Raw genomic sequence first — 20332 nt, 5'->3', positions numbered from 1 at the left:
CATTGAAGTAGTTCAGAGAATCACTTTTGATAGTGCGCAGGCAAAGACTAGAATACTCAGACTGAACATATTCTTGAATAAACTTTTCAAATCTAGCATGTTGAGCAGAAGAATAAACTTGCCCACTTGAAGAAATGTACTTGGCCAAACCTTGTCTCATTTTCTGCTGAGAGTATTGAAAAGTTGGCATATAAGAACTTCCAATACGACTCTCTTGGCCAACACTTTCATTATCAGACTCATTCATTTCAACATCATCCACGCTGTTTCTGATTTCAGTATCATCCATATTCTCAAGCAAAAATGAAACCTCACAAAGCTTCGAAGAGAGAGCGATAAACTTGTAGTTAATGAACATAGGGAAAATCCCAGTTTTTGGGATTATGATCAAGTCGTTTGGGCATGGGACTATGGGTTCCTCTTTCAAGTTTCTACCAGAAAAAGAAGACATTACGAATTAAAAATCTTTTTTTTTTTCAGAGTTTACTTGGATGGTGGTTGAATTTGCCCAAGTGATAGAGGGTTCCCCATTTTTTAGCTTATATTCGACGAGTAGCCTTTCATTTGACGCCATGTTTAGCAACCTGAGTTGTCTTGCTAAAGTACTTCGTGGGTACTAAACCTTCAAAGTAATTATGTTATCTAAATGGAGCTATGGATGCTAAACCATAGCATCCATAGCTCCAAAAGTACGCTAAATAATCGACAGCACAAATTTAAGAACGAAACAGTATAGGAGCAACCAGACACGACGGAACCGTTATATCCATTTACATTTGGAGCCTTAAAGGCTTAAACTAACAGCAGAGAAGAAAAGCAAACACTCTCCAGTCTCCATCATCTGAAAATAACAAGATGTAAGAGCAATGTACCCTAAACCCGAATTCTGCGATTCCCCTCCAGACACAAGGCAAAGCAAAGATTTAAGCAACTCAAAAACCTTCATTGCCCGAAGGAACCTTGATTTTGTAAGAAGCATTATATCAGAGAGTTCCCCTGCAAGGATATTTGAAAAACGCCTTAGACCTTCTTGAAGAATGAAAGAATATTTCCTTGCTTAGGATCCTTGTTTACTGCTTTCTTGCCTCCTGCTTTGGCAGTTTGATTTTTCGGCCCAGTGTTCGCCACTGACTTCTGAGCTGCGGCAGGCCTGGATTAATAAAACCAACATTTAGAGTTCAGTCACCAGGCAAAAGCTCCAACTTCAGCTAGAAAAATTTAATCAAATGAAGCTTTTGGGAATAAAAAAAAAATAACGAACAACACATCAAATAAACCAAACAAATGCCTTGGTTACTATTTACACTACTAGAAGTACACAAAAGCTAGACTCATATTGATTAGCTTCTGAACTACATGTTTGTCTAAGTCTGTCGTGGGTAACATAAAATTTCAATATTCTATCAGTTTAAGGCCTCTCTCAATTGTGCCAACGATCTTGACTACATTTGTTTCAACCCATAAATGCAGAATTGGTATAGTTAAATATGATGTGACATCTTTTGGCTTAATGTTTCACTTAAATCCTATGGACTCATATTTGTATGACATTAAGAGGAATAGAAAGTAAAAACGAAAAAACACAAATGATCTTTTGCTACAATCATCTTAGATCAAGAACTGAATGGATAAAATAATAGCAAAGATATAAATTAACCTGTTCGTAACACTGGTAACTGTATTATCAGCTTTCTTTGTTGTACTGCTGTCAGCTTTCATTGTTGCACTGCTGTCAGCTTTCTTTGCTTCTGTCTCCTTGCCCTCCCATATTACCTCAGTTACTGTATAAATTACGTTGGAACAACAAATGAAAAATAAAATTTAGATGGACATGTGATTTCTTCTACAACAAAAAAAAAAATTATTAGCTCACCTTGCTACAACATATTTATTCAGGATAAATTTCAGAAATATAAATCACATATGATATATTGACATTAAACAGTTGCAGTAAGAAAAGAAACTAGAACCAGCCGTATCAGAGATATGACTGGGAATGTTTATAGAACAGATTGCTTGTAAGCAGTTACTAATGAGTCCATCTTAATTTATTATATTTTGTTGAATAACCGCAAGCCATTTGCAGCAGAGAATATATGCTAAGATGCAAACTGACATTCTACAAGCAGGACTCTATGAAAACTGACGCATAGAAAGCAGAGAATACCTTCTCTTCCACGTTCATCAATCCGTGTCTTCAAAATTTTTCTTCTTTGAGGAGATCTTGATGCACCGTTGGTCAGTTTATCCATTTTGTTCACACCTTTTTCAGGCACAGAGTTACGTTTTTTCTCAGTTAGGATAATCCCAGCATCTATCTGTGTTTTAGCAGCAGTGGCCAGCTTATCCATTTTGTTCACATCTTTTTCAGGAACAGATCTGTCTGTTTTCTCTGTCAGGATAATCCCAGAATTACTTTCCTTGCTGACAACAGTAGAATCTTCTCTGCAAGGTGGGTCAGATTTTCCGTCAACTGATATCTCTTCCTTGACCTCTGGTTTATCTTCTACCTGCTCGTCAAAGTTCAAATTGGTTTTAAGTGCAACCAAAGTTTTGCTACTTTCTTTGAGCTCTTGACATGATTTTCCTTTTGGATACTCTGGGGATGCTAAATTGACTGCATCTTCACATTCGTCTTCATCGGAGAAATCAAAGACAACCCTCCGTTTCCTAGTGACTTCAGAACCGGAAGCTCTCTTAAAATTAACATCTTGATCATCATCGTCGCTGATGACACCAGCTTCTGCTTCTCTAGCACAAATTTGAGCCTCTGCACTTGCTCCTGAAGAAGGAAGGATATAAAGAAGTAACTTAGCTAGTGCTACAAATCGTGAGCATCTTACAAAAGAATAATAGAGAGAGAGAGAGAGAGAGAGAGAGAGAGAGAGAGAAGCTTCTATCAATGTTAAAGAAGATAAAAGAATGAAATATTAAAACTTGGTAAACTAGTGAAACCTACCAGTATGCGTAGGAATCAAATTACTATTTTCGGCTGTAGAATTTGACTTGGATTTCACAGATGCACGACCCCACAAATTTGCCAATGAACCTCCAGAAGCAGAAGAGCTTTTATCACTCTGGACCTTCTTTTTGTTAGCAGGAAGAGGAGCAACTTTCTCTTTGTCTGCAGGATGTTTGTTAGGCTGATGAGTAACTCCTATGCCATTGCTTTCACTTTTGACATCTTTTACCACATTGGGAGCCGGCAAACCAACTTTCGGACTAGATTGTTCTCCTTTATTCTGTTGCTGTTTTAAAATCACACTATCTTGATGAGCTAAATTAATTTTTGATGGCTCTGAAGCTAATTTGGTCTTCAGTTGTGGACCTGCAGTGCTCAATGGTGTTCCCTCTACATTACGCAAAACAAAGGAATTGAGAATGCCGCAGAACCTGGAGAAGCATAGCAAATAGTTATCACATGTATAATTGCATAGGTGCATAATTTTTATATACTATACTAAATTTAAGCAAGAGTATATATTACTACAAATTAGCATAACAGAGGGACTGAGTCATCCAGCAAAATATAAAATCTTTAAAGTTTTGTAGAATATATAAACCAAAGCACCTATAAACCTAAAATGATTATATGGGAATATTCTTAATAAACCTAAAATCAATAAAATAACTTTAAAAACTTACTGTGAAAAATCAAATCATTAAATTAATAAATTCTCTTCTTCTTGCTTTGCTTTAAGGGAAAAAAGGTTCCTTTGAATAAAATGTCAAACTATCAAGTCATCTGATACTTCTGAGCAGAAAAGGCATCCATTAATTAATATTCACCAAAATGAAAGCACAATAAAGGTTACATGGTAAGAATATAAATTTTCTCAAGCAAAGCGGAACCAAAAAGATAGTCGCTGCTGTACTGTATTCTGAATGAGATTGCCTGTTTATTTATGTAGAAGCTATACAACTTCCCAAACTTTCAATTTTCAGAAAGACAAGCATACCATGTATCTACAGGAGTATTCTTTCTTATTTTCAGGAGACTTTATATGGGAGTAAATAAAAAAGGTACCTGTTATCTCTCAAGCAATTTTCAACTGTTGGAGCCTGCGTATGGAGCTCCTCTGCTTGTACAAATTCTGCATTCCAAATTGTAGCTGGATCCTTTGGAATGCAAGGTTGCACACTGTAAACCCCAACGGAGCAGTTGCCATCAAATTCTTCTTTTGCTTCTGCAAAAGGAAAAACAAGATCCATTATATCTGTTCTTTCCTGATGTTTAAAGATGACAAAGACCAACAAAAAGGCTCGAACTATCACTCAGGTTTCAGTAAATCAATCGTTCAGAAAAAGTGAAATATCATTGGTACATACCCGTGAAAAATTTCAAGATATAAGAGCAACAACAATGAAGCAAAGAATTTCCAAAAGAGCTCTAGTCAAAACTTATAAATGTATATGTGCCTAAGTCTGTGTGCACCTACAGAGTTCACAGAAATCTACAAACCATCCTACTTTGAAACGTAATTCACAAAATCATTGGTCCCTCCCACAACATATTCAATCGCAACTCAAGAAGAGCGGAGTTGATTCAAAAGATAAACGCTACCTGCAAGTTCAGGCCCCGAAACGAGCCTTACATGGTAGCTCACAGGATTGTTCTTCAACTGGCCAGACAAAGTATATACCACTTCCAAACTGTTTCCATGGTTTTCCACAAACTCCTGGAGCAACCTGCATATAACAGCTTTCAATCACTTGTAAGTTGTAAAAATACAAAACGAAATCCAGAAGCCCTTGGAGACAGTTCCTACCTCTTTGCATCATTGGACGACACCAAGTAATTCCGACTCAGCCATTTGTACGAAACCTATAACACACCAACATCCAAAGTAGCTACCTTTAGACAATACCATAAATTTGTTTATAGTTAAGAACATCTTAGCTCAAATTCCAATGCCAAATTTTCTTTTTCATTGACTAATTTGAGCATTTACCCAACTGACAATCAGCAACACTAGTTCATACCACACCAAAAAAAAATAAAAACATAAAAAAAATCTTTGAAATTGCTAAGGGGAAGTTCATACAATCTAGCAAACACAACACAAATATAGCAACTTTATAACAAGAAATCAGAGTATGTAATCCAAATACGGAGAAATTGACCAAAACCCTAGTAATTAATACAAAATCAAAGACAGCGAAGCTTAATTCAAACTGCAAATTTGATGGGTCATGCCAAAATTACAGTAAATTAAGAGAAGAATCACAGAACTGCGAAAAAAAATAAGAAGAAAATTAAGAGATTGAGGGAGGGAGGACGGGTACCACTTGAAGCTGATCGGAGACGAGGGTTTCGATGTCCTGGAGTATGCCCTGGGTTTCGATTTGGGCCATTTTTTACAAATTGGGTTTCTGATTCTCTTCTCGGGGAAAATAAATAAAATAAAATACAGGGTCTTCTTCACTCACTTTTCCCTCCCAAAGCCCGCTTCTTTTCCCGCCATATATTCTCTGCCGAAGTGCCAAGGGCCTTTGATGGAGGCACTGCTTTTATACGGTTCTCATTTGGCACGTGCTTGAATAGATAGGCACGTGCCGGTTGTGGGACCCTTGCTAAAGGATTCAAATGAATTCTCGTGCCTATTGTGATGACGATTTTTATACCAGATTCTATCACTCGTATTCACTAGTCGAGGGGCAGAGATGACTGGTTCGCATTTTTCCTTCCTGAGTCTGAGCCATGACCCAGTTGGTATGTCCACGTTAGTTTTAACCAATTTATGGCCTAGTGCTAGCCTTATTGGTATACTAATGAGTTTAGCTCCGTTTTTTGTTATTAAACTAAAGAATGTATGTTTAGGCCTGATGATTTAACTTTGAGTTAGAAGTAGGTATTCACGACTTTTTCCTTCTACTGGAATGAAATTGCTAATTGTGATAAAAAAGAAAATGATGAGGTGATACTTAGGTTGTCAAAGTCGTTGATGTTAACAAACGTAATGTTCTAGTCGAGGACAGCCAATCCATTTTCTAATGCAAAGGCATAAACTTGCATCTGTTTTGAGATTGACTTAGTATGTTCATGGCGTAAAATGTTCAACCATCTCTGAAGATGCTCCGGCATACTCAAATTGTGCTACGCAAATTTGTGATTTTCCGTAAGATCATGAGATAATGGGTGGCTTATGACTTCTAAGCATTGCGCTACTTGAACCATTACAAGCCATTTGACCATGCACATAAGAATTTTGTGAAGAGCAAGCCGCTGATAGGTAAGAGTCGCTGGACCCAATTGAGCTTCAAGTGTAATAATGTTCGAGTGTACAATAATCAGAGCAAATGACTAATGAGAGGTCTACTGCCTTATAAATACAAATGTTTGGAGTTGAAATGCTCATTACATATTTTCACTTTCATCGTCCATTATTACAAATTTGCACGTACACTTCGATTTACAAATGTGCGAGTGAAGGTTGTTTAAAGATGTAAACTTCATCGTATCCCTTCCTACAATCAGAAAGCATATGAAAAATTAGAAGTTAGTAAACTCAAATAAAGAAAATAGTAATGCAGTTTCAAGGGCACTTTTGGCTTACCCTGCCTTCCCACAAAATGTTGGACTGTAATTGTAGATGAGATTGTCGAGGACATCCTGAATAGGTGGCCTGTTTAATGACTTCCTTGCCTCGCTGCATCAAAAATTCAATTGCAATGAGTTTTGGCTTTTCTATCATTCTGGTTGGATAAACCAGGTAACTGTTGTTTCGGTAAGATACTGAATCTAACTTATGTTTGGAATCCCACGAGTTTTTCAGCTCTACGTGTATTCTGAAATTTGATACCTTGAAAAATGAAAAAACTAATAATGCATTTGTACAGTTCTAAACCTAAATTTCAACATCGTCCGATAATTGTTGCATGGCCTCTTCCTTCCTAAAGAGAGTTGTACACTACATATTGAGGTTTAACATAGAAATTTAATCAAAGGAGAACATAAGAAGGATACAGCATAAGCCCTGACCTGATAAAAAAGTTTGCTATGTGCTGAGTCACGTGAATGGCATCTTCTGAGTGTGGAATCATCGGTAACCCCCATTCAAAAGCATTTTTCTGCATCATATATGAAATTAACAGATGTATTGGAAACGCTCCAATATGTAAATAACCAAAATATATGAGACAAGAACAGAGGGAGAAGAATACAAAGACTAGTCAGTAGTCTATTCATTTTCTTAATCTACTATTCTTCACTTAATCTGCAGGGTTCATCCAATTATTTATGTTACAATGCAAAGCTTTACTGGCTTTATGGAAATAGTTATTTGAACAAATTCTAAGAATACAAATGTAGCCATATTGCAATTGTTTGAAGTGGGAAAGAAAAATGTTATTTTGTGTTAAATTCCACAATAACACATGTTAGATATCCGTGAAGACACTAATAGATATAAGAACCTCAACATGTTTCCACTTGTAAACAGTGTTTTGTTGTGCTATTGCTGCTATGGCAGACTTAAATAAATTAATAGTCACATACAATCAAAAGACATAACAACATTATAATAATACCTCCGGATGCCATTGGAAGGCAGTCACAGGATAGTGGTATGCATGTACTGTGGAGACATAGACCTGGTATTAATGCTACAAGAATTAGAATTCTTCACGGGAAAAAGGAAATTTTGGAATTGATTTTGGAAAACATGTAACAAGATCCACTACCTTATCATCTTTATCAGTACTGGTTGTCAAGATCTTAAAAAAACTTGATAGATCTTGGCTCTCTTCCAACGTCTCTGGTGAGATACCATACTGTTGCATTGAATCATTGTAAACTCGGGTTACTTTAGAAAACCAATAGTTTGCTTTGTAATCATAATCATATAGATTAAAGCAGGACCAAAACCAAAATGCATAGTTCAGAGAAGCAGAAGCGACAAAAATCCTTGTCTCAAGTCTCAACAACATTCAGCAATGTCATGATATAAGAATCAAATTATTCTCATCAAGCTTTGTCAGATGATAGGCCACAGCTCATCATCATAATGAAACAATCTAAACTTTCTCAGACTATTAATAATTCATTATTTAGAAGAACAAATGAACAAAAAAGCCAATGATATATGTTTTAAAGTGGGTTACCCATCTGAACCCAAAAAAAAAAGTGGGTTACGCGTGAAAAAAGAGATAAACAATGCTAAGATTTAACCAGATAATTTATTTTCAGGTGATTATTCAGGACTGTGCTTATAGGCATAGATAATAAAGTTCATTATAACTCACATGGTGGTTTTGCATGACAATACAATCTGTGCTCAACTTTCTAAGCAAATCAGGCGGAAATCTGCAAAACAATCATTCGGAGGTCACAAAAATTAAATCAGCCGGGGTATTCGGTAACCACAGAAGTTTCTACATCAAAATAAGTTTATAAAAATAAGACCATACAACTCTAGATATCAACCATCCTCCCAGTCATGATGAGAATAAATGTCATAACCACTAAACAGAGATAACAAATGGAAATTCACTTGTTCCACCACGAATTCAAGGTAGCTTTTAGAGGCCCAGCAAACAATTAACATGCTGCTTGTACAGCTGTAAAAATCAAAACTATAGTGTTTCGTTTACGCACATGCTCATAGATTTCACAGTTTGTTTCGATAATGGATCATGGATCATGTTAAGGGTGATCAATGCACACTGTTTGAAGAAAAACGTGAAAGACTGACTTAAATATTATTAATAAAAATTTTGTTTAATGAGAGGTAGAGGCCTTGTAAAGCGCAAGTACATACAGCATGAATGGCAAAACCATATTACGAGGTATATACCTTTGAAACACAGTTCCCTCAATATTTGTCTCGGTAAATTGTAAAGTTGATGCCATATCTGCAGCACTGAATGACTCCAGAATTTTCTTGTTCTGTTATGAAGAAAGAAAGAAAGAAAATGGTCATGCATGAAACTGAGACAATTCTATAAAAGGCATTGTTGAGACATATATATAGATAAGAAATACAAAAGTTAAAATTAACACTACATCTAACTGAACTAAGGTGATTCAGATTGACAACGAACAATTGTTCCACAATTTCAACTGTGAATGCAAAGTAGTACATTCAACTTCTTCTAACTCGTGAAAAGGGTGTTTTGTTTTTTGAAGTCTCAAGTTGTATCAACCTAAGAAACCAAAGAAGGCCTTTCACTAGGGTGGGAATAGCACACATGCAGTAAATAGTTGAGATTGTTTCATCATGCATAAGGTGTTACCCAAGAACCAGAAATCCTAGTTTACTTCTCTCAACAATTGAATCATTTAAAGCATCATTGGAAATAATAAAATTGACTGCATTGAATCTGATCATCGAAAGTGATTAGTAGGCATATATTGTACTAAAAAAGGCCAAAAACAAAATGCAATTTGAACTGCAAGAGACTGAATAGTTACAGTGAATTATGAACTGGATGATTTACCTTGCTGATGATCATTGTTAGAAGTTCGAAACCCAAGCAGATGGCATATAATGGAAAATGGTCACCAGCATCATTCTTCTTTAAAATCATCTGCAGACAACAATAAGAGAATAGCTGATATAAGTACTTAAGTTGATACACTGCTTTTGAATAGTGGACATAGATAAATCACTAAGAAAAGCAGTGGAACTATCCTACAGGAAATTTTGTGAAGGGAAGCCTTGAAACTTTTGATGCTAGCTGACCATGACAACAATGCCACGGTTGCAATACATACTCAAACTATCAACATCCCATGTCTCTTCTACCATTCACTTCCAAGCCCCATTTAGCTCTTCGGTCTAACCTGCATAATCAGAATTTTCTTTTGCCTAGTGTAGGCTGTGGTACATAGAAATTATGTTTGATGCTGATGATTTTGGACAGTTACATGATACTAAGCTTAATATCATGTCCATGCATTATGAGCATCACGATATTTATGCTGTGATGACTCATATTAGTCCATTTTGCTACTGGCACCTTGAATGGAAATGGCAGCAGGGTTTAATGCTGGGACCAGCGTGAGCTACTACAAGTGCATTGGGATATTCAAAATGTTTTGCATTGACCAGCATTTCATGCAGAAAGTATGGAATTCTTTGCAAAGAATGTACAGTACCTTAAATATTTTCTCAGCAACTCCATAGTACCGCCCACTTTTAGCCCAGCCTCCAGTGAAAAGCACGCCATTGACCAGATTGAGCTTCTGCAGTGCAGCTGGATATAGTAAGCACATGACCAAACTACCACAGTTCACATTATTCCTCATCCTAAGCAAACGATAGCAAAACTAACATATATACAAATCGAAACAGAGTACATAAAGCACACCATTTGCTGGGCACAAAAGAAAGAGACACAAAACTGAAGTCCACAATGATCAACTTAACTTTTGGTTGAAAGGTAAATCTTTCTTTAGTAGTTCTGTTTTCCATAAAGTGAAAAGTAATAAATAAACAAATAAAAGTGGAATTCTTTAACTAGATAAGAGCATGAACAACTGAACAAAGCAGATTTTGATCTAATAACCAAAAAGCTGAGCTAAAAAACAGAGAATCAACTTCTTCTTCTTCATATAGCTCAAACCGATCACAATCATAGCCACACACTATTCAATTATGAACTTTGATCAAAGCAAAGGAACTATAATCACAAACCAAATTGCAGAAGTGATTGATTACCTGGAAGAGAACATCAGAAGGCTCGTTGTAGATGAGCGGAATAACGCGAGCACCGGCGGATTCAACGAACTTGACGTAGGAGGCGGCGATGTAGGAAGTACCGGTAGCATTACTGAGCCGACCGGAGGCGCCGTCGCCGGGATGGCTGAGAATACCGATCACCGGGCGGTAATTGAGCTTGGGGTCGAGCGCCGTACACCTCTGCGACGAGTCGGAGCCAGCGAGTTGACTCGGGAGCAGAATCGTCGGCGTGGACTGCGCCTTGGCGGAGGTGAGCTCCTTGGAGAGGGAAATCAGGAAGGGGATCCAGAGATAGTTCCACATTTCCGAGCAGCGCGAGGAGGAGGAGGAGGAGGCGGGAACGGCGTCGTTTGGGGCGTCGGAGGAGGTGGACTCGGCGGAGTTGGGAGGAGGGATAGAGGTGGGATTAGCGAGAAAGGGGGAGGGCATTTTGGGGAAGAGGGAAGCGAGTTTGGGTTGGCATGGAGGGAGATGAATTCGATGAAAGAAAGAGAGAAATGGGGGAGATTGTTTATAAGCGAAGGTGTGACTTGTGAGAGCTCAAAGCCTGGAGGAGTGGAGCAGTCTCTCAGTACGGCAATTTGAACGTGGAGTCAAAATTAGTCGGATTAGTATAATTTTAATTTTATTACTCGTGGGATAAATGGCTCTCGCCGTAAACGTGCGACAAAATAGTAGAGAGGTTTTTTTTTTTTTTGTCTGGCCAATAATTGAGAGTTTGAGAGACCCGGGACTAAAATAAAGTATGGAAAGATAAAAGGAAAAACGTAATCTTGAGAAACTTTAGCTTTCAACAAAAGATGAGGTGAAATAACTAATTTCTCTCGGACTTTAATAATTTGTACTACTTAGGGGGAGTTATGTTGTTTTGAGATTAAGGCTTTGTTTGGTTCACGGAAGGTAAATCAATTCTCATGTCTTTTTTATGAGGATGGGAAATTAAAATTCTTATCAGGTTTCCTCTCCTATGTTTAGTAAAATAGGAAAAGTATTCAAGAAAGACCATTTGATTTTCCCTCTAGTGTTTGGTTGGTACACGAAAGGAAAGCAAAAACATGTCATTTAAGATTGCAAGGAGGTCGAGAATAACTTATTTGATATTATTTACCAAAAATTAAAATATCATATTTAATATAAATGATTAAATACCAAAATGATGCATTGGCAATTGGTAGCTTAAATCAAAATGTACATTCCAACAATCGTAAGCATGGTCTACGAAATTCATAATATGATGTCCTGGAAGTTCATTTCTTATACATTTTTAAAAATCCAGTGAACTACATAGTAACTTCCCATTTTGGTGTTTGGTTCACAAAAAATAAAATAAAATTCATTTCTCTTTCTCATGAGATGTGAAATTAAATTTTTTTATGAGTTTTCGTTACTGGGCAAGTAAGAAAATTCAAAACACAGAATAGGAATAGGAAAGTACAGTCTCTTTTCTTGTCCTAATTTGATTAGTAATTACTTTACCCTTATTTTTTAAGAGCATAACATATGTATATATACTAAAAACCTAATCCCACAATTTACAAACCCAACTTCTGTACTCTCTTGCTCTCTTTCACGCACAGAAAACCGTCTATTTGGAAGCTTTATGTACAACCTCGTGCACCCTGTGATTTCCGGTATGATTACGATTTTTACATCAGGATTCCGGAGGAAGATGATCTGGAATTTTGTTGGTCTTTTCGGCTTCTTTCGAGGAAAAGAAGGTTAGTTTTTTGAGTGTTTAGTATTCTCTCATCTCATGTTAACGCTCCAAGCCCTAAGCGATAACCTAACTCCCCAATTTTGTTTTAGGGGAAAGATTATCAGCAATTTCTGTGAGCCTACTTTTGTGAATATAAGGTTTTGGGAGTTCGTCATTACAATCACAGTTTTTTTTTTTTTTTTTTTAACAGTGGAACCGCAAACAGGCAGCGACGATGTAAAACCAAAACTTGTGTTTTGTTTGATCTGTAAAGGGAATGGCGACCACGAAACTATAAATTGTCCGGACAAATCAGAGGGATATGTAACCCTTTGTAGGATTTGTGATGACGGTCCATGTGAAAATGAGGATGATCCAGACCACATGGAAGAACATTATGAATATCTCATGCGTTGTAACTGTTGTGGAGCTATCGGTAAACACTGGGAAGATACCTGCTCTATGAATTCCAGCGACAACGATTGCGACTTTGATCCTCCTTCTTGTCTCCAATAAGGCCAATACCACCTTAGCTAGCTCCTCTTGGATTATTTATTTAGTTTAGATCTACCAAATTCGTAAATCAATTGTACGACGTTGGCTTCAATTTCAAATCTGCTATTAGCTTGTGGTTTATTTGTTTGTTTGATAAAGATCGACAGTCATGATGAAATTCAAACACTATCTAGATGTGTAGCTCGATAGATATTCAGTGTTTGTGTGTGTGTCATTTTAATCTTCATTACAATAGGGAAGAAAACAGTTACATGATCGATAGAAGCTAGTTGTACCGTTATAAATGTTAATATAGAATCATACCCGTCCACCAAAATCACATGGCCATTATATACAAAAACATAAACAGGCAGTGCCAATAATTCATTATCTTAGTCTGTTATCTGTACAAGTGTATTATCATATGTTTATTGTTTTATACATCAAACCGTACAACAGACACTGATACCTGGATCAAAGCTGTGGTAGATATGAAAATTTTGTTCTCTGTCATGGTCAGGTTCCAATCGATCCGTAGGTAAAAGCCAAGAAGATGGCAGAAGATATCATACTGGATTTTTCCAAGAACTCAAACATGGCAGTCATGAGCTTACAGTATAGTTGAATCGTGGGTTTTTATACCTCAGCTTTAAATGGTTTGTTATGTTCAGCTGCTTAATCGGAAGCAGTATAGAGCATGCTGAGAATTCAACTGAGAATTTAATGTCCTGATAGTTCATTCAGGAAAAAGGTCATGTCCAGAGTAGTACCTTTAATATATAATACCCTTATAGCAAGTGATTTTCCAAGCCAAAATCAGTAGCAAAGACAAGTAAATCTTTGGGCATAGGTTGGGGGTGGGTGGGGGTGGGTGTGTTGAGAGAATGGGATAGAAGGCGAAGAGGAAGACAGAGAACCGTGGTGAGGGTTTTCGATTTGGGCATCATGGTGGGGTGATCTGGCCTAGGTTTTCGAAGTAAAAGAGCATAGAGAAAAGAGGCAGCAAGATCAGGTTCTCCATATCCGAAGCGATGCATGTTAATCTCCAATCTAAAAGAAACCCTAAAAAGTGAAATCCGATACCCAATTTGGTATGCAGATGAGGGAGAGATAACAGAGAAATTTACCCACTGCAATTGCGGGAGGATAGGCTTTTTATTCGACATCAACTGGTGTTTTGGCCATGTGGGTAAGGATGAAGAGGGAGATTTCGCGAGGGAGACAGCTCGCCGTTTGTGTTGGGCGTCTAAGAGGAGAGAGTTTTGTTTTCAATGGGAACTTTTATTTCCTTTCACACAAAAAAAGTGGGAAGTTTAAGTTTTGGCAAAAAATTTGAGTGGGCAGAGGTGTAAATGCCTCATCCCATTTACGGCGCGCAACTAATGCACGCAGTAAATACATTATCCTCATTTACGACGCTCAACTAATGCACGCCGTAAATATCTCTACATAATACTACATTAACGGCATGCTATCAATGCAAGCCATAAATAACTCAAGATAGCATCTCATTTACGGCGCACTTTTAAAGCACACCGTAAATAGATTTATGTTACACTACATTTACGGCATGCTTTAAATGCACGCCGTAAATGACTAATTTTTACGGCACACATATATGCACGCCGTAAATTTTAGGCAGTAAAAGCTCATATTTCTTGTAGTGGCATATATGTTCCCACCATCACTAACATATAGGATCAGATCCTAAGGGAAGATTAAGAGAGGCTGCTCATCCTAAGCTACACGAGCGGGGCAGAATATCGATCTGGAGCTTGTTTTGATGCAGCTCGAGGAATTATTTCTGGACTGAAGGTACTCTCCTAGTCTTTATATTGTAGAAGTGAATTCCTTTATTCAAGTTTTCTAGGTCAGAGGAATAGCTTATGCGACACCTGATGGCACTTGCGTGAGGGACTATATTGATGTCACTGACCTGGTTGATGCTCATGTAAAAGCTCTTGCCAACGCACAACCAAGTAAAGTTGGCATCTACAACGTGGGAACTGGAAAAGGTTGGGAAATCCACCTTCTTTCTTAAATTTCATTTTTCTCCTTTCCTTGAATTTTCCCTTCCGCCTCTCACTAATCATAATTTTTTAAATCACTTTGATAACAGGTAATTCAGTGAAGGAGTTTGTGGAAGCATGTAAGAAGGCGCAGGGGCTGATATAAAGGTTGAATATCTAGGTCGAAGGCCAGGGGATTATGCTTAAGTTTATAGTGATCCTTCCAATATAAGGGAAGAGTTAACCTGGACAGCTCAGCACACAGATCTTCAACAGAGCCTACAGATTGCATGGATATGGCAACAACAAAAAAAAAAAAAAAAAAAAATTTGAACGCGCGGTTATGGTTCTTTAAATATTATGGCTTGAGAAAATGTCAAAGATATTGAAGTGGAAAGAAATATGGGTTAGTGATATTGCTCCATTGAGTTGAACATGCACATCTTTTACTTGGAGTCTTGTAGAAGTGCAATGGGGACAACTAGAAAATCTCTCTCTTTGTTCATATCTGACACGATTAGGCCTGTGTGTATTTCTATTTCTCTACTTTGTTCATGCCCAAAAAGAAAGTGAGAGGCTAGGCGGCGCTAGGGTTCCTAGTGCTTTGCACAAACAGCGACTTTGCTTCGCGCTCGACCTTGCACTCATGTTGCACGGCAACGTTCTAGTCTGGAATTGCAGGGGTGTTGTGTGCAACGAGACTCAACGCGCCCTTATCGATCTTGTTCAGTTGAAAAAGCCAAATTTGATCTTTTTGGCTGAAACCCTAGCCCAGCCATCACATATTGCATCTCTTGCAAACAAGCTTGGGTTCGTGGGGCACATATGCGTCCCTCATGAGGAGGGATCACAGGGACTTGCGCTGCTTTGTGACGCGCTGTAAAGCAGCACGCAATTTAACCCTTTAAAATGTCATCGTTAGTATATGGTAAATAGGGATCGTTCTATCCGGGGATTGAGGGTACACATGTAATTGTGTAAACAAATAAAGAAATTAAACAATAAGAAGTATTATTTACAAAAATAAAACAAAGAAAATAAATATATACAAGTAAACACAAATAAGGGGGTTTTATGATTGTAAGATTGAAAATTAAAATAAATAAAATAAAGAAAATGTAAAAACACATATACAAGGGTGGAACGTAAGGAACAAAGATCAAAACTACATCCATATGCAAGAAATCCGGTCACAATTCTAATAGTTGGTTATCTATGAGACGAGAATATATCAACCAAGAAACAAAGATCAAAGCAACCAATGTCCCTTATTTTACTTCCCTTTACACAATTGATCAAGCAAAGCACCTAACCAATATATTTTGAAAACAGGTTTCACACAATCAAAGCAACCATGCAAACTCAAGTTTCAAATCATTAAGAGCAAGTGAAAGTTTAGTCAATAATTGTATTAATCCTAGTACACAAAGCATGTCTATTCAATAACACAAATCAATTGATTTCAACTTTTGTCCAAAGCCTTTACTACTTATTCAAATTAGGGTCACAAAGCATGAACCTAATCACTAGCTCCAATTATATGCAATCATTCTAAGTTGCGCACCAAAGAACAAAAACATATAAAAGTTTTCCATAAAACAAAATCAATTTATCAATCTCATATAAGTAACATATAAATCAACATATATATAGAAATCACAACTTTATTTCAAAACATATAAACGGGCTTTAAACTTTGCCCTTATCATTATTTGTTAACTAGAATTCATAGTTCTACAAATCGAAGCAAAGAAAACCAAATGAGGTTACAAGGAAAAAGATTGAAATACACCGTGAATGGAGTGGATGATGGAGAGCTTGAGACATTGATCTTGAATCTTGAAAGCAAGGCTTCATTATCACGGCACAAGGTGGAACGATGGCTGCTAGGATTACTCACGGCTTCTTCTTCTTCTCCTCTTTGCTTGAAAATGCAGAACTAGAAGACTAGAGAATGAAAAGGAAAATGGAGAGAAGATGGAGAGACAAAGAAGATGAAATGGGTGAAGGAAGAGATGTGTCTATTTATTCTCACAAAAGAGGGTATTTATAGGAATACATTGTAGTGTGAATGTAATGGTAAGAAGTCCATTATAGTGGCTTCAATGATCATAGCTGCAGCTCCTCATGGTTGCTGAAATTATGAGAGCTGCCATGCTTGTTGCTTCCCCATATACTTTATGCCACACAAGTCTTCATACCTATATTTACACACTCAAGTACTTATCTATACACTCAAGTACCTATTACAAGATATAGATATTTATACTATAATATATTTATACTATAACAGTCTAAATGTTCTTTCCAAATGGTACTCAAGTTTGAAAACAAACTAAGATAGATGATGAAGAAACAAAATTGAGTTAGAACTCCTTTGACACAAAACAGATTTCCGGCAGACTTGACCTCAGTGCACTAAAACGGTCATAAGTTCTTCTATAAAATAGATATCGACGAGCTGTAAAAATTTCTGGAAACTAGACATCCGTAGCTTTCCAACCATATAAAGATCATAATTTTCTGAGCTCTGAACAATTTTTGACACTCCGTTGAAATTGACTGATCTGCACTGGCAGTTTTCCGAATCTGTAATGGATTTGATTTTTAAAGCACAATTTGTGTTCAATTCGGTAATGATCTTCTTGAGACTTCTTAGATGCTTCCACATGTCTTCCACAGGTCTCCTAGTATGAGTAGATTTCCATTTTACCTGTAAAAACACTAACTAAGTTAAATTGATCAAGATAAAGGAAATAACTTAGCAAAATATAGGGTTTAAACATTATAAACGTCATATTTTATGCTCCTATCACTTTGGAACAGTGAAATTCATGCTGATCTTAGAACAAAATCTCCTCATCATATTGATGTGGAGATTAAAGACCTCGGTAACCCGGAAAAGTATCGTTTCACAGGCGTGTATGGCTTTGCAGCCAGAGGTGAATGTGGCAGGACTTGGGATTTACTTCGTGCCCTAGCTGCAGAAGATTGTCACCTGCCTTGGCTCATGGCAGGTGACTTCAATGAAATCATGTGCCAAGAAGACAAATCCGGGGGAACCCCTCTTGCAGCTGCTCCAATGGCTGCGTTCCGGCAAGCGATGATAGATTGTGGCCTTGTGGACGTGGGTTTCCTGGGCAGTAGGTTTACTTGGTCCAACAAGTTTACTAAGGAAAGGCTTGACAGAAGCTTTCAGTCAGTTTCCCTCCGAACCATGTTTCCTTATAGCAGAACGGTGATACTTCCACCTAATGACTCAGACCATTGCCCCATTGTGGTGGAACTGAGAACTGATAAGAACAGGTTCAGAAAGCCTTGTCGACGATTCCGATTTGAAGAGATGTGGCACCGGAATGAACAATGTTCTGTCATTATTCAAAAGAATTGGGCAATCCCTACAATAGGTAATATGCTACAACAAGTGGGTCGTAAGATTTTGGCCACTGGAAAACAACTTATGCAATGGCACTGTACTGATTTTGAGCAGAAAAAGGTGGAATTGAGGGAAATCCAAGAGAAATTGGCAGATATCATGCGGTAGCCTTTTGCACTGGAACAATATGAGGAGCAACGTCTCCTCCATGTAAGACATAGTCAATTGCTTTCCCAGCAAGAAAAGTATTGGCGACAACGATCTAGGGCTGTATGGTTGAAGGATGGTGAAAGAAATTCAGCCTTCTTTCATCGAAAAGCTACCAACAAAAGAAGTAGAAATTGCATCACGGGACTTGTAAATGAGGCTGGAGTTTGGCTGAATGAACCTACTGTAGTTCAGGGCATGTTGGTTGATCATTACAAAACTATTTTTACAACTGAGGGGACAGATGATAGCGCCCTCTCTACCATTTTTCATGCAACTCCAATGAAGGTGTTACCTCACATGAATGATGACTTGCTCCTGCCCTATACAGATGAAGAAATCAAATATACTTTATTTCAAATGCATCCCTCTAAAAGCCCGGGGCCTGATGGTATGTCTCCTTTCTTCTATCAAAAATATTGGCATATAGTTGGATTTGATGTTTGTGTTGCAATTCACAACTTTCTAGAAAAGGGAGAGATATGGGCAGCCTCCAACTTCACTCATCTCTACCTTATTCTGAAAGTCAAAAACCCTACAGTTGCCTCTCATTTTAGACCTATTGCGCTCTATAATGTTCTTTACAAAATAAGCTCCAAAGTCATTGCCAACAGGTTAAAGAAGTGGTTACCTGAGATTATTTCTCCCTTACAAAGTGCTTATGTCCCAGTACGATTGATATCAGACAATACATTGGTAGCAACTGAGGCTGCACACTTTATGTATAAACTTCGGACTCAAAAGGAGGGCTTCTTTTCTCTCAAGTTAGACATTTCAAAAGCATATGACCGCCTAGAATGGTCCTTCTTGCGAATTATGCTAACCAAGTTAGGTTTTGATGTGAGGTGGATCAATACAATTATGAAATGTGTGGAGTCTATTACCTATGCTATCCTTGTCAATGGTAAGCAAACTGAGATCATTACACCGACTCGGGGGATTAGGCCAGGTGATCCACTCTCACCATACTTATTCATCCTATGCGCTGAAGGGCTTTCGGCTCTTCTTTCTCAGGCAGTAGAAGTAGGTGCTATTCAAGGTTTGAAGATGGGTCCTGAAGCTCCTACGCTGCATCAATTGTTCTTTGCCGATGATAGTTTCCTTTTTGGAGCTGCAAATATTCACGAATGTCAGACTATTCGAGGAATTCTCAATGTTTATGAAAAAGCCTCAGGACAAAAGATTAATTTTCAGAAAAGTAGTGTGGTTTTTAGCAGAAATGTGCCTGTTGATATGCAATTTATTTTGGCATCTATTCTTGAAGTGCAGAGAGTTGAAGAGCATGATAGATACCTGGGTCTACCCTTGCGTGTAGGCAAATACAAGGTCGAAAAGTTTCAGTACATCAAAGAGAAGTTGACCAAGAAGCTGGTGAACTGGAAGTCAAAGATTCTAAGCAGTGCAGGTAAGGAAATACTTATAAAAGTTGTTGCCCAAACCATGCCTCAATATGCTATGAATTGTTACTTATTACCTAAAGGTCTATGTGATGACATTCACAAACTTTGTGCCTCATTCTTCTGGGGTGACACTAATGACAAGAAAAAGATTCACTGGAGGAGTTGGGAAAGGCTATGCCTAACCAAAAAAGGAGGAATGGGCTTCAAAAATTTATATGCCTACAATCTTGCCATGTTAGCAAAACAGGGCTGGAGGATTATTTCAAATCCCGAATCTCTTATTGCTAGACTGTATAAGGCAAAATATTTTCCAAATTGTTCGTTTTGGGATGCAGAATTGGGAGATGCTCCTTCTTTCTCTTGGAGGAGTATCCTTGAAGGGAGACCGGTACTCAACGCAGGGGTTAAATGGAGAGTTGGGGATGGAATGAATATAAATGTGTGGCAGGACGATTGGATTCCTAACT

General features: G+C 37.7%; 2 protein-coding genes and 1 pseudogene across 3 annotated transcripts; 1 reads left to right on the top strand and 2 right to left on the bottom strand.

Annotated features, from left to right (window-relative positions):
• Positions 1-690: 690 nt before the first annotated feature.
• Positions 691-5571, bottom strand: LOC112168379 (nucleolar protein dao-5). Of its 2 annotated transcripts, XM_024305501.2 has the most exons (8): positions 5287-5489; positions 4770-4825; positions 4565-4689; positions 4028-4187; positions 2960-3393; positions 2168-2782; positions 1658-1781; positions 691-1150 (listed from the first exon to the last, which is right to left on the bottom strand). In XM_024305501.2, the coding sequence occupies exons 1-8, from the start codon at positions 5353-5355 to the stop codon at positions 1021-1023; spliced, it is 1713 nt and encodes a 570-aa protein (XP_024161269.1). In that variant the 5' UTR covers positions 5356-5489; the 3' UTR covers positions 691-1020. The 2 variants fall into 2 exon arrangements, with proteins under 2 accessions (XP_024161269.1, XP_024161270.1); XM_024305502.2 differs by lacking the exon at positions 691-1150 and having other exon boundaries at positions 1706-1843; positions 5287-5571.
• Positions 5572-6227: 656 nt separating this feature from the next.
• LOC112168382 (gamma-glutamyl hydrolase 2) lies at positions 6228-11261 on the bottom strand. The gene is made up of 10 exons (XM_024305504.2): positions 10662-11261; positions 10100-10186; positions 9439-9528; positions 8796-8887; positions 8245-8305; positions 7684-7773; positions 7531-7593; positions 6983-7071; positions 6558-6650; positions 6228-6468 (listed from the first exon to the last, which is right to left on the bottom strand). The coding sequence occupies exons 1-10, from the start codon at positions 11109-11111 to the stop codon at positions 6414-6416; spliced, it is 1170 nt and encodes a 389-aa protein (XP_024161272.1). The 5' UTR covers positions 11112-11261; the 3' UTR covers positions 6228-6413.
• A 1481-nt stretch (positions 11262-12742) lies between these two features.
• LOC112203490 lies at positions 12743-15215 on the top strand (annotated as a pseudogene).
• The last annotated feature ends 5117 nt before the right edge of the window (positions 15216-20332 follow it).

The sequence above is a fragment of the Rosa chinensis genome, chromosome 5 (assembly GCF_002994745.2).
Source record: "Rosa chinensis cultivar Old Blush chromosome 5, RchiOBHm-V2, whole genome shotgun sequence".
NCBI classification, from domain to species: domain Eukaryota; kingdom Viridiplantae; phylum Streptophyta; class Magnoliopsida; order Rosales; family Rosaceae; genus Rosa; species Rosa chinensis.
Note: the sequence above shows the minus strand (reverse complement) of the source record. Positions and strands in the feature narration are given on the sequence as shown.

Coding starts and splice junctions, on each gene's coding strand:
- LOC112168379 (XM_024305501.2), bottom strand. CDS start 5,355: ATGGCCCAAATCGAAACCCAGGGCATACTCCAGGACATCGAAACCCTC. Junction 4,826..5,286: donor TCTCCGATCAGCTTCAAGTG/GTACCCGTCCTC, acceptor GGTGTGTTATAG/GTTTCGTACAAATGGCTGAG. Junction 4,188..4,564: donor TTCGGGGCCTGAACTTGCAG/GTAGCGTTTATC, acceptor TTCCTTTTGCAG/AAGCAAAAGAAGAATTTGAT.
- LOC112168382 (XM_024305504.2), bottom strand. CDS start 11,111: ATGCCCTCCCCCTTTCTCGCTAATCCCACCTCTATCCCTCCTCCCAAC. Junction 10,187..10,661: donor CTTCTGATGTTCTCTTCCAG/GTAATCAATCAC, acceptor GCTGCACTGCAG/AAGCTCAATCTGGTCAATGG. Junction 7,594..7,683: donor GTACTGATAAAGATGATAAG/GTAGTGGATCTT, acceptor CATTAATACCAG/GTCTATGTCTCCACAGTACA.